We start from the raw sequence: 13,679 nt of genomic DNA, 5'->3' as shown, positions 1-13,679 counted from the left end.
GTCATGGCAAAACGCAAAAATGTTGCATAAAACCCGCCAAGCATTATGAATCCCATGTCAGGCAAAGAAAAAAAAAAATCCACGTTTAAACGCTACCAAGTGTTTTTATATATCCTTATGCATGCCTCTATTCTATACATGGCATCTTCTATTACAATGCAATGCACGAGAAAGAAAAGAATCATTAACAAACAGTTGTCCAGTCAGCCAGCAGCAAACGCTTCGCTGCTACTGCGATTTATCCTGCTGTTCGTTCGATTCCTTTTGGCTATTCGTCATACGCTGCCACAATGCTTTCGCTGCCTGTAATTTGGAAGTATAACAGCGAACAGTAATTTTTTGCGGTACGCAAAAGAAAACTCCTCGGCCCCGGGGTAATGTAACTTACAATGACAACCGGCAAATCTTTGCGCTCGTAGTCGGACACGAGCGCTTTGTTGTGCTGCAGCGAATCCCAGGCCCAGTGCAACCCGATCAGCGACGGTACCATCACGATCGTGACCAGATTGCGCGATACAAACATTTTTATCTTCTGCATTGCTTGCAATTGGATCTTGGAAACCTTTTGGAAGAGAAAATAGAATGATAGATAGATAGTGGGATAGAACGCTTGTTCTTGCAGAGAAACGTTTTGTACTTACGCTCTAGAAAGAATTTCACAATCCGCCTTCTCTGGCAAATTTGGCCCAACACACTTACACCTCCGTGTAGCACGGCAAAGAAGGTTGAATGTGAATTTACTGGATGGTTTGGTTGATCGGTGGTAAGCTTTGAAACGTCCAACCGGTGGCAGTCGGCATGCCCGGTACAATTTGTCCGCGAAATTACCGCTCGGTAGGGTAGGACTGGTGGTAAAAGGCAAATTCTTTCGAATGTTTTGTTTATTTTTTTTTCTCCCGTTTCAGCAACTACAGCTGACATTCTGATGACGTTTGTTTATGACGGTGTGTTTATAATGCCGGGTATAAAGGGGTGAAGCTGGGCGCGTGGCGCTGGACGTGCAAATTCAAATATGTTCGTTATTAAAATTCACATATGGATAGCAATTTTAGTTTCAGTGTGCGTAAAAACGGATTCTATGTTTATTGTTAAACCCAAAGCCGATAAATATACTAATTCTTGCTCTGTAGTTGAATTGTTCCTCTCTTTTAGAAATTATTTTTAAACGAAATCTTCACTATTACTGCTAAAGGGGGAAAACGCTTTGTGAATGTTGGACGTTTCTGCTGGTATGAATAAAAAGCAACAAAAATCTGAGCATATCATTGTTTGATTCTTCATTTATCTACAATTACTGCGAAAACGATGTCGGAGATACAAATGGATCGATATGTTTTAATCCTCCGAATTGTAATGATTATCTCGAAATCATAAATTCTAAACAATAAAACAAGCATTGCAAGCGTATTATCTGCGAAAACACCAATAATTCGTGATCTTTTCCTACAACAACCGTTTTGCCCACTTGTTGCGATATTCTAACACGATTTAAACACGAATCAACCCTTGTCAACCATTCCGTGTCGGAATTATTTACAATAATGCGGCACGTATTACGGCCTCGTTTGTTTTGCCTTTCGCACACCAATCGAAATTGTGTTTACATTCGAGTTAAATGGCCACGCAACAGGCCTAGTCAATACCAATCGTCCACGTGAGCGCAAATTCACGTACCGAATGTTGGTAGGGTAAAACTCATTTCTGAAACTGGAAACCCGCCGATACTTCCGTCGGTGTGTGTGTGTGTGTGTGTTATGTGTGTATTTCCAACCACCACTACTGACGCACCCTGCGCACGTACGCACACACCGGCTCACACAAAAAAACCGGACCAAACTGGAATGCGCTCCTTTCGCGTGACGTTTCATTCGAGGCCGTCAACAGATGACTGTTCTCGTGCGCGGCTAGGCTGCCACTGCGATATACATCTTGCCGAAGCGTCGTAGATACGGTGGCCGCCTATCAACTGCCAGCTCGCAGATAATCATCACACACCCGCGGAACGTTATCTGCTAACGTTTTGTGCCTTATCGCGGGAAAGTAGTGCACTGGCTGCTAACTTATCTTCCGGGCGGTGTAAAAACAGTGATTTGGTGCGTGTGACTGTGTGTGTGTGTGAATGAGTGTTTACATACAGAAGATATAGGGAAAAGACCTGACTGCACCGTGTCCCAGAAGCGGCGACCTCCATCAATCAACAATTCGGCCAAGATACGGACGTGCAATTAGAGTTTAGCGCCGTCCACCACCCCAGGTATGTCAAGTCCAGTTTTCCCGCAACACCTTTTTTGCCGGAAGTAGATGGTTCCTTTTGCAATTGTAATAAAGATAGCGAAGCGCCTTAGCGCACCATCAGTGGTGACGGCACGTTCCGTTGTTGGATGTGAATCAGAATCCGGAAGAATTTCCAGCAAAGACTGTAGATATACCAAAAATTTGCGTACGTCAATGTGCGCTTAGTCAAGATCTCCGGTACCCGTGTCAGTGATGATGTCACCCGTTCGCTGATTTCTCATCGTTTTTCTCATTAAGTTAATGTGTGTATCTAGCGAGAATTCAACGCACAGATGCATCAAGACCGGAGGGACACTGGATATATTACCCAGAGTCATAGGGGGTTCGCGAAAAAATAAACCCACCATAAAATAAATACCCCCATTCCCTGGTGAGTTTACACAAAGCACATCTCCGCTTGGACATCACACAGACACACACACGGCTACAACCCTCGTCGCGAATAATACTATACAGGCACCGGTCATCAACTATCAAATGGTGACCTAACTCATGCAACAAGCACAACACCGGAAAGCCGCGAACTCCGAGGGTTAGAACGGTTCCAAAATTGAATGATTCGCCATTTTGTGTCCTACCTCTACCCGTGTCTCGGCATATAATAACCCTGGCGAGAGGTTCCTCTAGATAGCGCATACTGATGCAGAGAGAATTGAATTTTGATTTGCTACATTGAATTTAGCTCCAATTTGGCACTTCAATTCATCCGCTCCCCGTTAGCACCTTCCCGTTATTGATTACACACCGGGTCCGGATTCATCGCATTCGTCTTCCCCGATTCCACATGGGGCTCCAAAAGCTGCGCAAAATCGCAACTACCCGGTGCGAGCGAACAGTACTGCCTGCCTTGATGGCCATCATTTTTACTCTTTCGTTCTTCGCCCGTGATTCGGCAATTGAGGCCGACGGGCGGGACGGGGCGATCCTCTGGTTCGCGTTCCAAATTCGGAGTTCGGTTTGGCGCAGGGTATAGCAGCGCTTCATCTTCAAGATGAAATTTGGGGACCTTCTGAAGTGGAACTCATACGGTAGGATCACATTTTTCCTCCATTTCCCGATGACCTAATAATACTTCGATGAGCTCCGATGAGCGGAATATTGAAATCAGATTTGAATGCCAAGCCACAACACGAGTGTACTGATACTTCTTCTCGCGTGAACGATTCTAAGTGCGAGAAGAATTCGCTATTTGCTTTCTTCCTGTAAACTCCATGTTATCTCGCAGAATGCGAGAGTCTTACATAGTTGTGTTTAGAAGCACTATCTACGTAACTACAAATGTTTGGATTTCAAATCCTCCGAAGCGTAAACTAAACATATTTGCAATGTCCAGATAAGGGCGTTGCATGTACAGCGACTTGCTACTGCACATCACAGACATCACAACATCCCTGTGCATGCTCTGATCCTGTTCATGCACAACGGTGATTGAGTGTCTTGTTTTCTGTGAGAAGTTTGCGAGTACCTAGGGAAAGAAGATACTACTTGGAATCTGAACCTTCATCCAGATATCTCGGACATCTCCAACAGGAGTCGTTTGAGAACTTTGATCCAATTATTAGGCATACCTGGTTTGACCTGATCACATTCCGGTTTGCTCACCCCTGTGACACCTCCAGCTGACACTGTCCCGCCCCTTTCCTTTCCCCCTTCAGGTTAGACTGTTTTGAAGGTTATGAGCTGCAACAGCACATCACCCCCTACTGCTCAAATACCGCGGAGCGAATGAACCATTTTTGATGGAGCTGGCTTTGATGCCCTTCTGGCCGTTGTTTTGTTGTGCTCCCTATTTCGAGAGTATGCGTTCGTAACGAGCCTCTGCAATACATATGTGTGTGTGTGTGTGTGTGTGTGTGAGAGAGAGAGTTTTTGATGCACATGCTTCAATTGCAACCAGCATGGCATAACCGGGTGAACACAGCAAAGTCGCGAATTTTTTCTTCGCCTTAACTAGCTACAAGCTGTTTGTTTTGTTACCGTCTAGCATTATCTCCCTCATCCTTGTGCGCTAGCAGCCATTATTGGTCCTCGTCTAGACCATGCGAAAGACATGGCTTTGATTTCCCGCCATTAGGGATCCGCTGGAATGCGAGGAATTAATCGTCCATGTGGTTGCGGTGCACCACGGAAAATACCTTGCTACCATGTGGTGCGGGGTGTATGGTTCTGGCGTAGTAGTTGTTGTAGGTTCGTACACATTTTCGCGCAATTTTTGCCTGACGGAGGCGCACGGGCGGAAATGGAGGTTTACCGTGCCGGTTTTGGGAACACAATCGACTGTAAATGCAACCCGATGGCAACCCTCGTCTTGCAAACGAACGATGTTTGATGAATGATGAATATTGCAAATGGGGGGAGAAAAACAAACGGGAACAACACGTACAACAACACAGCTAGCCACGCAAAGCGTATGTTATAAAGGTACTGCCCGAAATCATCTACCATCCCCTACGGTTGGGAGGGCATCAAGGCTGGTGGGCACACAGTACGCACACACACAAGTACATCAATTCACGAGCGTACATAGCTGAATGAAACAATAAACAAACATGGCAGGAAAAGGGCAGTAGGGAAATTTAATCGGCATCTACGCGTTAGTCGATGATCGCAGGCAACCTCGCGAGCGTGTCGTGTTTTTTGGTGGTAGTACCCTAGGCACTGTGTTGCTGGCGGAGAAAATTGCAACACCCCCTAAGCTGGAATCGGTCGTCCAAAAGCTCCAGCGAATGTGTTGCTGGTGTAGTGCGTATTAGAGAGAGAGAGAGAGAGAGAACGAGAAAACCAGTGAACAGTGTGCACAGGAAGTCAGTCTGGAGTACATCCGGACATTAGCCCGTTTAATTGCTTGAAGTCTCTGGACACCGGAACTGGCCGTGCGTGGTTGTGTCCGGAGTGGATAGAGAATGGTCACTGCTCTGCCGAGCCATTCTTGCAGACTCGGGAGAATTAGCAACGGCAAGCTTAGTGCAATTCTAGCTTTTCTTGAAGACTGCGGAGAAAGAGAGTTCTGTTTTGGATATCATCAGCATGTAATCGCTTTTTTCCATGCACACGTTTTATCAATCGATTAGCTATGGCACACAGCTGCTGATATCCGTCGACCGTCCGTACTACGGCTCTACCGTGCATAACCGTGTGCATAGATAAACGGGTAGGGGCCCTTGATTAGACTAGGTGCGATAGGTTGAGATTAGTTGCATTACCCTGTGCCAGATACGCACATATATACATAGAGAGATAAATTGTGCTGACTAACGCGAACTACTAACCCGTTGGCAACATGTACAGGCGAGGTACGTACGTATGGTAATGCGTAACGAGGGTTGGAAAACGCTAATATAGTTTCGAAATGATAGTTATCCACGATTGCGCCCCCAACCGCTTAACAGCTGACAGCAGCTACCAATTGAAGTTGGTTATCCATTGTTTCTTTCTCTCTCTGTTTGTTTGCTTTCGTTTCCGGTTCCGGTGTGGCGGTGATGACTTCACTCCAGTAAGCTACCAGGACAGTGACGAACCGGACGAACCCAGCGAATATCACCACCGGGACGAGTGCTACGATGTGCTGTACGATCTGAGCGACTTTCGTGATGTGATAGAGCCAACCGGGACCTGGAACCGTACTACCTGCTATCCTGCCGACCAAGACCGTCTGCGGCAGCCAGCGTCTGTTTGCGGGCCCCGGTACGGGGACAGTGACTTCGGTGACGGAGACGATAGTACGGACGCACCGGACGGCGGTATGGACGAGCGGGACAGCATCTATCTCGATGCGGTGTCCGTGTACTCCGACGCAACGAACCGCAAATCGCTGCACCTTTCCCGCCAAACCGTGTACCATTCGGCGGAGGACGTCCGGTTCGGGTCGGTCGATTCGGGCAGTGGTTCCGGTACGGATCGACGTGCTGGCGGTGAGGATGGTGCAGCCCTGCGGCTAACGACCGAAGCACTGCTGCAAGATTCGCGCTCGAACGGTGGGCTCACCAACTTGCCGTACGTACCGCGGCCGGCCGGTGCGAACAACGGTGCGAAGGGTTTCATCAGCGGCATCCTGAAGCCGACCGTCCTCAGCACCGAGTACAACGAAAAGGTGCCTAGCACTACTAGTTACTCTACCTACCTCCCTTATCGTAATGATTATCAGCACGGTTCTGAGCATGACAGTACCAAACAGATAGTTACCTATACGCTGTGGAAGTCTAGGGTAAACGTATCATTATTACATTTTAATCAACTCTTCTAAGCGGTGTATGGCGGGCTTCGGCTTCTGTTTAGTGGCGTTCTAGCTATCACTGCTCTGCTGTGTTATCTTTCTTGTCCCTGAATCCCTCTCTCTCTCTCTCTACTTCTCTCTGTATAACCTGGTAACCTTAAAGCTGAAGGCACACACAGATGTTTAATCTTTAATTTGGCTTCAACACTGTCCGTCCTAAATTTTTACTACTTTAACTCACTTTCTACTCCCTAGCTCGTTCTAATCATCTAACCTAGAAGGAACAACTTCATTTTAACACACACGCACACACACACACACCTACGCCGCCATAATGTCCAGAATCACAGCCAACAACAAGCACAGCAAAAGGTCATACTGTTTGCGATTGCAATTTGGCAACAATCCACACCTATTCGACGTGTCTTGCTCCGCGGCAAGTTGGCGTCGATTCACACAGCGCTGGTTGGCTCACACACTGTGTCAAACAAGCCGTTAACGCTAACGTCTAGCTGGCAGGATTCATCCATTAATCGGACACGATTCCTCCGCTACTGATGATCCCAAGCACGCACACTCCCTACATTCCCTGGAGAAAGTGTGTAGGATTTGCTTTGCTCGACTCCACCATCCTGCTGATACGAAACAGTTCAATCTCTCTCTCTCTCTCTCTCTCTCTCTCTCTCTCGCTCTCTCTCTCTTTCTCTCGCCCATCTCTTCCCGTGTCTAGCAGTATACAAAATCACACACACACACACACACACACACACAGTCGGTTGAAGCGAGATGATACGGCACACAGCATCTTACCCAACCATGTGGCGCCCGTCGGAGAAAGAGCAAGAGTCTCGTGTGTCCGTGCGGGAGAGCGCATGGGATTTTGTAAGAGATTATGGCAAGGCCATGATATTAAGAAAATTTCAATTCAAGGACAAACGCAACTTGTCCGGGGGTGTGTGGTTGACGGGGTTGTGGTGTCAAAAATAAGCAAAAACGCGGCGGCTCTATTCCCAACACGCTTCCGAGACCGACTCGCCCTCCGGCTCCTGCCGGTTGCCTGTCGCTTCCATGGCGCGGTGTAAGGTTGTTTGCACGCTGCTCACATCCCAGTGCTGAGCGTAGCAGATTCCGGAGTGTTGCTGCCTGAGTGTGGTACGGTCGGTCACTGGTGCGAGCGCTACATATCGTTTCTGTTCACCCGTACAGTGATGGTGACCGAAAGTGATCTTGCAGCGACCACGGAAACCACCGTGGTGACGTCGACGACGGTGGCCGAGAATCTGCCGGACGCGAAGGCCGTAGAGCAACCACACATCACCGATCCGGACCCGATCGTCCTACCGACAGCAGGACCGCCGGCGAACAGAACCCATGTGAGGATGCAGGTGTTTTTAGTGGACAGGTGGGGTTGGTACAGTAGACAAGTCCTTGTTTGGGATGAATTCTCGGACTGCAGGACTGTGTGATTAGCTAGCTTCCGGATGTAAGCATCCCGATGGTTGAAGACAGATCGAATCACGTCGGGCTTGACAGTTGGAGCTAATTAGGATGTAAAGAAGAAAAAAACAGGTGTCAGTACATCATTGACAGCTGTCCCTGATGTGCCTCAGTGATACTGTGCAAGGATGTGATAGGTTTTGATTTCTGTGCGTGAGACACTACTAGAGCTAAAAATGTGGCGAGGGTTTTGCACTAATCTGCTCTAACTACCTGCTGGCCTACTAAGACGCTACTATCAAACACCCGCTGCTTTCGGTACAACAATATCCACCAGCAAACGTCCGTCAACCATGATCGTACGGCTAATTAGCACTTCTGCTGCCTACGCAGCATATGGATCACCTTCGGTTGCCAGCATCCTCAACCAACCAAGTACGAAAAAAGCCTTGCAGGTGTGATAAACTCCATTATTCTGTCCTGAAGAGGTCTGACGGTAGGCTAAATGAGGCTTGCGATATTGCTAGAGTAATTGATTTGCAAAACTGTGTTGATGCACACGTTGTGCTCAATGAGTCAGATGGTGACGACAACGTGCACGCAATGACGGTATGGGTACTTTACCACCCTTGGCGGGATTGTCCCAACCTGAATTTAAACGGCACTGATCGAACGCACCGGATCGCGTGGTAGCAGTCGTAGTCGTTTCGATAGCTCGATGGGGTGAGCTTCTCAACCTCGTCTTTTTTAATTCGGTACCCTTGTTGGCAGACTGACGCTGATCGTAAAATAGAAACAGAGCATTCACGCTCACAATGTCAAGATTTGCCAGCGTACGCGCGGGCCTGAGCCGTTGGGCGAAATTTTGACAGCCGTGCACAAACGTTTCGCGAAAGGTTTTTACTGCGTATAGAAGCAACAACAAAAAACCTCACACCCAGGAAGAGTAAATGAAACCCTACATCCAATACACAATATGATCCATCCCGTTTGTGGTGCTGCGCTGCTGGGATCATTGTGGCTGTCTGGCATGGTGCTACAGTTGAACGCGGGAACCACGCAAGGAGTACGTGCTTGAGCAGGTGCTGAGGAAGCTGCTCCAGAAGAAACCTGCGGAAACCTCGGCGGAAAGGCGAACGCTCCGGAGCGGCCGGCAGGAAGCAACAGTAGTTGAAGGTGTCCGGCAGATAGTGTGCAATGTGCAGAACCTGTCGCCGGGTACACGGCAATTGTGGTGGGGTATGGCAACTACAAACTCTGTCCCCGGCAGTATTGGCGTGGGGACAGCTTTGGCTTATTTTTAGAAACCATCTCCAACCCAAACCCATCCGGTGAAACCTTCCTCGATCATTCATCGCGTCCGCCTGTTTATGTGTGTGTTTGTTTGTTTGTGTGTGTGTGTGCCAGTGAAGATTTCTTGATGTTGGACGTTTTGCTGGCAGTTGCAATATGCTAAAATGTGCGTTTTCCCTGCTTCCATCAACCGAAGATCAACACGCGGCGGACAGATTTCGGACACACGGTCAGCGCAAAATGTCAGCTTCCACAGAAACTGTGCGAGAGTGTTCTCGTTCTCGAGATGAGGATTTCAGTTCACGGTGTTGTGGGTTTATCTCGCTAAAGAGATAGAGAGAGGGAGAGAGAGAGAGATTAAAACGAAATACGCACGACACAGACGTGCAAAGTCCTTATCTGCCATTCCATTGCTAGAGAACGAAGCGGACATCGGTAGGTTGAGAACGCGTTAAGCAGAACATCCGTTCGGTATGGCAGACCATCAATGGGGCTTTATAGAGACATGCTGCTCGAACTAGCGTGTTGTTGTTTCTGTTGCATATTTTATTGCTTGAAGTTGCCACTAAAGCGTAACGAAGTACGAAACTGCTGATTTATGAACACAAGACCTAAGTGTTATCGTCTCATTGGTGGACACTGAGGACACGCTAGACTGCTCAATGCAATGAGCTCTAGATCCAGCTCTAACTGCATGGGGAACTTGGAAGAACTTCAAAATACAGTAGTAACTTTTTTTTTCCTTTGCTTGTATTAATATGAGGCGTTGTTAACCAAACGTCATTGCTCAGGAATTTTACGCAGTTAACATACCCTTACAAATGGCGATCTATAGATTACACTCTCTTAATATACTAACACAGTCTGGAGGTAACTCAATTTTAGTGATCGTGTGCTGTCCTATACTAACATGTACGTTTCCTTTCTCTACTCCCACCGAAACACCCGCTACAGACGTGGAAGTACTTCCAGGACCAGCGGCGCATCGTAGACTATGTGCTCGCATTCAACGGTGAAGATGAAAACGCGGAAGCGAAACAGAAGCGCGCCATCTACCAACGAAATCTCGAAAATGAAGGTCTACAGATCGAGACGGAAAACTGTCAACGGATCCATTTCGTCAAGATCCACGTCCCGGAGCAGGTACTCTCCCACTACTGCGAGATCATGAAGATGCAGATGCCGATGAAAAAGCTGGACAATCAGGACAAGATCATAATGCGCGACTTTAGCATCCAGAGCACACTGGTACGGTTGTTCCGCCGGCCACTCTTTAATTTTGTCATTATCGATCGGCAAAAGTTTGCACCGCCCGAGTATAGGCTGATGTACGAGTATTCGCGCGACAAACCGTACCTGTTCAATGACAAGGAGCCAAACTTCTTCACGCCCAGCATACGGATTGCGGTGGCTCACTTTATACTGGAGCGTACGTACTTTAGTGAGGCGGTAGACGAGAAGAAGGATATCGGCATCCGGCGGCTAATGGAGGATCAGGTGTATCTGGATGCGTACCCACTGCACGACGGGTGTACGGATTTGAAGTCGAGCTGTCAGCGAGCGCTGCTGCTGGAGGAGTGGGCATCGATTAGCAAGTGGATCAAGCATCAGCCGCTGGATCACATTAAGGAGTACTTCGGGGTGAAGATAGCGATGTACTTTGCGTGGCTCGGGTTCTACACGCACATGCTAATACCTGCGTCGATTGTGGGGTTGATATGTTTCTTCTATGGGCTGCTTACGTACCCGGCCAATCGGATCAGCCAGGAGATCTGCGGTGATAACGCGACCATCATGTGCCCACAGTGCGACAAGTACTGCGATTATTGGTACCTGAAGACGACCTGCACCATCTCCAAGCTGGCGCACATCTTCGACAACGAAATGACGATCGTGTTTTCTATATTTATGTCCGTTTGGGGTAAGCTCACCAACTTGTTAAAAAACTGAGCACCAATTCTAATGGTTTGCTTTCTCATTTTTTCCCCCATTCACCACTATAGCTACGCTTTACCTAGAGATGTGGAAACGATATTCGTCACGGATCCAGCATCGTTGGGGTATTACTGAGTACTGCTCGCTGGCAGAGCCACCGCGCCCTCAGTATCTGTCTCGGTTGAAGAATATCAAAAAGATGATGTTTAACATTGCCACCGGCGCGCAGGAACCGTCGCCACCGTTCTGGACGAAAAAGTTCCCTAGCTTCCTTTACAGTTACTCTGTGATTTTCCTATTTGTACGTAATCTTCGCCACTGTAACTAACTAACTAACTAACTAATACTAAGCCTTTTCTGTTTTTTTTTTCTAACAGATTTTACTTACTATAGCCGCTGTCTTCGGTATCGTAGTCTACCGGATGTCACTTATGACCTCGAAAAATATATACGGCGATGGTGGATCAGTGTCGGGCAAGCTGATCATCTTTCCCGCGACGACCGCCGCCATCAATCTGCTCGCCTCGACCGCACTCACCTACGCCTATCAGTACGTAGCGGAGTACATGACGAACGTCGAGTATCGGCGCACACAGACCGAGTACAACGAAAGCCTCAACCTGAAGATCTACCTGTTTGAGTTTGTCAACTACTACAGCTCCATCTTTTACATCGCGTTCATGAAGGGTAAGTTCCCGGGCTATCCGGCCAAGTACAACCGGATACTGAACCTGCGGCAGGAAGAGTGTAGCCCGGGCGGTTGCTTGATGGAGCTGTGCATACAGCTCGCCATCATAATGGTCGGTAAGCAGGCGATTGGAGCGATTACGGAAATTCTGATACCGTTTCTGGTGCAGAAGTTTAAAGAGTTCCGGAGCGTGCTCGGTATTGAGGCGGCAAGCAACGAGAATGGTGAGCGGTTGATCTGCTGCAATCAGTGGACCAAAGATTTCAATCTCATTAACTGGCACGATCGGAGTTTGTTCAACGAGTACTTGAAGATGGGTAAGCGTGGAGTGGCGAATTTGTGCAGGAATACTGAATCTTACTGACTACTTCCCGCTCTATACTTGCAGTTATACAGTACGGTTTCATCACGATCTTCGTAGTGGCGTTCCCGCTGGCACCGTTCTTTGCGTTGCTGAACAACGTGTTCGAAACGCGGCTGGATGCGAAAAAGTTCCTACTCTACTACAAACGTGCCGTACCGCAGCGGGTTCGTGATCTGGGCATCTGGTATAACATTATGCACGTGGTTGGCAAGGTTGCCGTCATATCGAGTGTAAGTTTTCCAGGAAGTGACTCACGCCTGACAGCCGAATTAATGCTCGTTTCGCTTTCCGTTCCAGGCCTTTATCATAGCATTTTCCTCCAACTTTATCCCACGGCTAATGTATATGAACGTAGTTAATCCGACCGGTACGGATGAGGGTTTCGTTAACCATACGCTTGCCTACTTTAACGTGTCGCATTTCGAAGCAAACGCAGCACCAGAAAATAGCACCTTCTCGAATATTACCATCTGCCGGTATTCGGAGTATCGTAATCCACCGGACGATCACCGTCCGTACAAGCGTCCATCGATCTACTGGCAGATCCTAGCCATCCGGCTTACGTTTGTCGTTATCTATCAGAATCTGGTGAGCTTTGTGCAGATAGTGGTGGCGTGGGCAATACCCGACGTACCAACCCGGCTGCAAGATCAGATCAAGCGGGAACAGTACCTCACGAACGAGTACATCATCGAGCAGGAAAAGTTGAAGATGCGAAACGGTGCCGGTGGATGTGGAACGCCCGGTCCGGGTGCGTATACCCAAAACGGGTACCTAGCGTCCGAGGACAGTAGCCCGGACGATGAGAAGCTAAACTATGGTTCGATCGCAGACGACAATGAGTATCCGCTGCGAATGCAGACCGATGACTGTGAACCGTACGAAGCGTACGGTATAGTGACGTCGCGGGTATAGGCCACAATCCGCATCCCATCAAAAACGATCAAATTACGCACACGGAACAAGGTAATGGGCAGCCGCCTGTTACCTAACGCACGGTTCTTTTCGCTCTATACTGCTGCTTAACCTCCGATTCAGACCTCCTAACGAAAGCGCCTAACTCACCACGGGCACGTGCTTACGTACGTGCAATGCCTCTTTACATCCTGTTTACATCATGTCTTCATACAAGTGTAAAAATTTTAAGGAACAAATTCTTCTTCTTCCTTGGTACTACAACCTCGAGAGGTCTCGGCCTGCCATTTCTGGCTTTCTGTGACTGAATTTTACCCATAGCAAAGTAGTCAGCCCTACGTACGGGGAGGCGGTTTGGGTGAGATTTGAAACCTGGTCCTGCCGTATGAAGACCGGCGCCATTATCGCCTCGGCCATCGGACCGCCTCAAATTAAATATCAAATTAAATATGTGTAAATAATTGATGAAAAACGCCCCCCAACTTGTAACGATTAATACCGAGAATTCCGAACTCACAACACACCGCTAGGGTGATTGG

The 13,679-nt window shown here is 48.1% G+C and overlaps 2 protein-coding genes across 9 annotated transcripts; one reads left to right on the top strand and one right to left on the bottom strand.

Annotated features, from left to right (window-relative positions):
* Positions 1–84: 84 nt before the first annotated feature.
* On the bottom strand, positions 85–943 carry LOC118510214. The gene is made up of 3 exons (XM_036051778.1): positions 642–943; positions 389–562; positions 85–303 (listed from the first exon to the last, which is right to left on the bottom strand). The coding sequence occupies exons 2-3, from the start codon at positions 536–538 to the stop codon at positions 229–231; spliced, it is 225 nt and encodes a 74-aa protein (XP_035907671.1). The 5' UTR covers positions 539–562; positions 642–943; the 3' UTR covers positions 85–228.
* An 845-nt stretch (positions 944–1,788) lies between these two features.
* On the top strand, positions 1,789–13,612 carry LOC118510088 (anoctamin-2). Of its 8 annotated transcripts, XM_036051532.1 has the most exons (8): positions 1,789–2,254; positions 2,533–2,665; positions 5,790–6,499; positions 10,193–11,159; positions 11,242–11,474; positions 11,551–12,178; positions 12,250–12,455; positions 12,523–13,601. In XM_036051532.1, the coding sequence occupies exons 3-8, from the start codon at positions 6,038–6,040 to the stop codon at positions 13,138–13,140; spliced, it is 3,114 nt and encodes a 1,037-aa protein (XP_035907425.1). In that variant the 5' UTR covers positions 1,789–2,254; positions 2,533–2,665; positions 5,790–6,037; the 3' UTR covers positions 13,141–13,601. The 8 variants fall into 8 exon arrangements, with proteins under 8 accessions (XP_035907425.1, XP_035907417.1, XP_035907435.1 ...); XM_036051524.1 differs by lacking the exon at positions 2,533–2,665; XM_036051542.1 differs by lacking the exon at positions 2,533–2,665 and having other exon boundaries at positions 1,859–2,254; positions 5,790–6,385.
* Positions 13,613–13,679: the final 67 nt, after the last annotated feature.

The sequence above is a fragment of the Anopheles stephensi genome, chromosome X (assembly GCF_013141755.1).
Source record: "Anopheles stephensi strain Indian chromosome X, UCI_ANSTEP_V1.0, whole genome shotgun sequence".
Classification (NCBI taxonomy): Eukaryota; Metazoa; Arthropoda; class Insecta; order Diptera; family Culicidae; genus Anopheles; species Anopheles stephensi.
The sequence above is the reverse complement of the archived record's forward strand: the minus strand, read 5'-3'. Positions and strand labels throughout refer to the sequence as shown.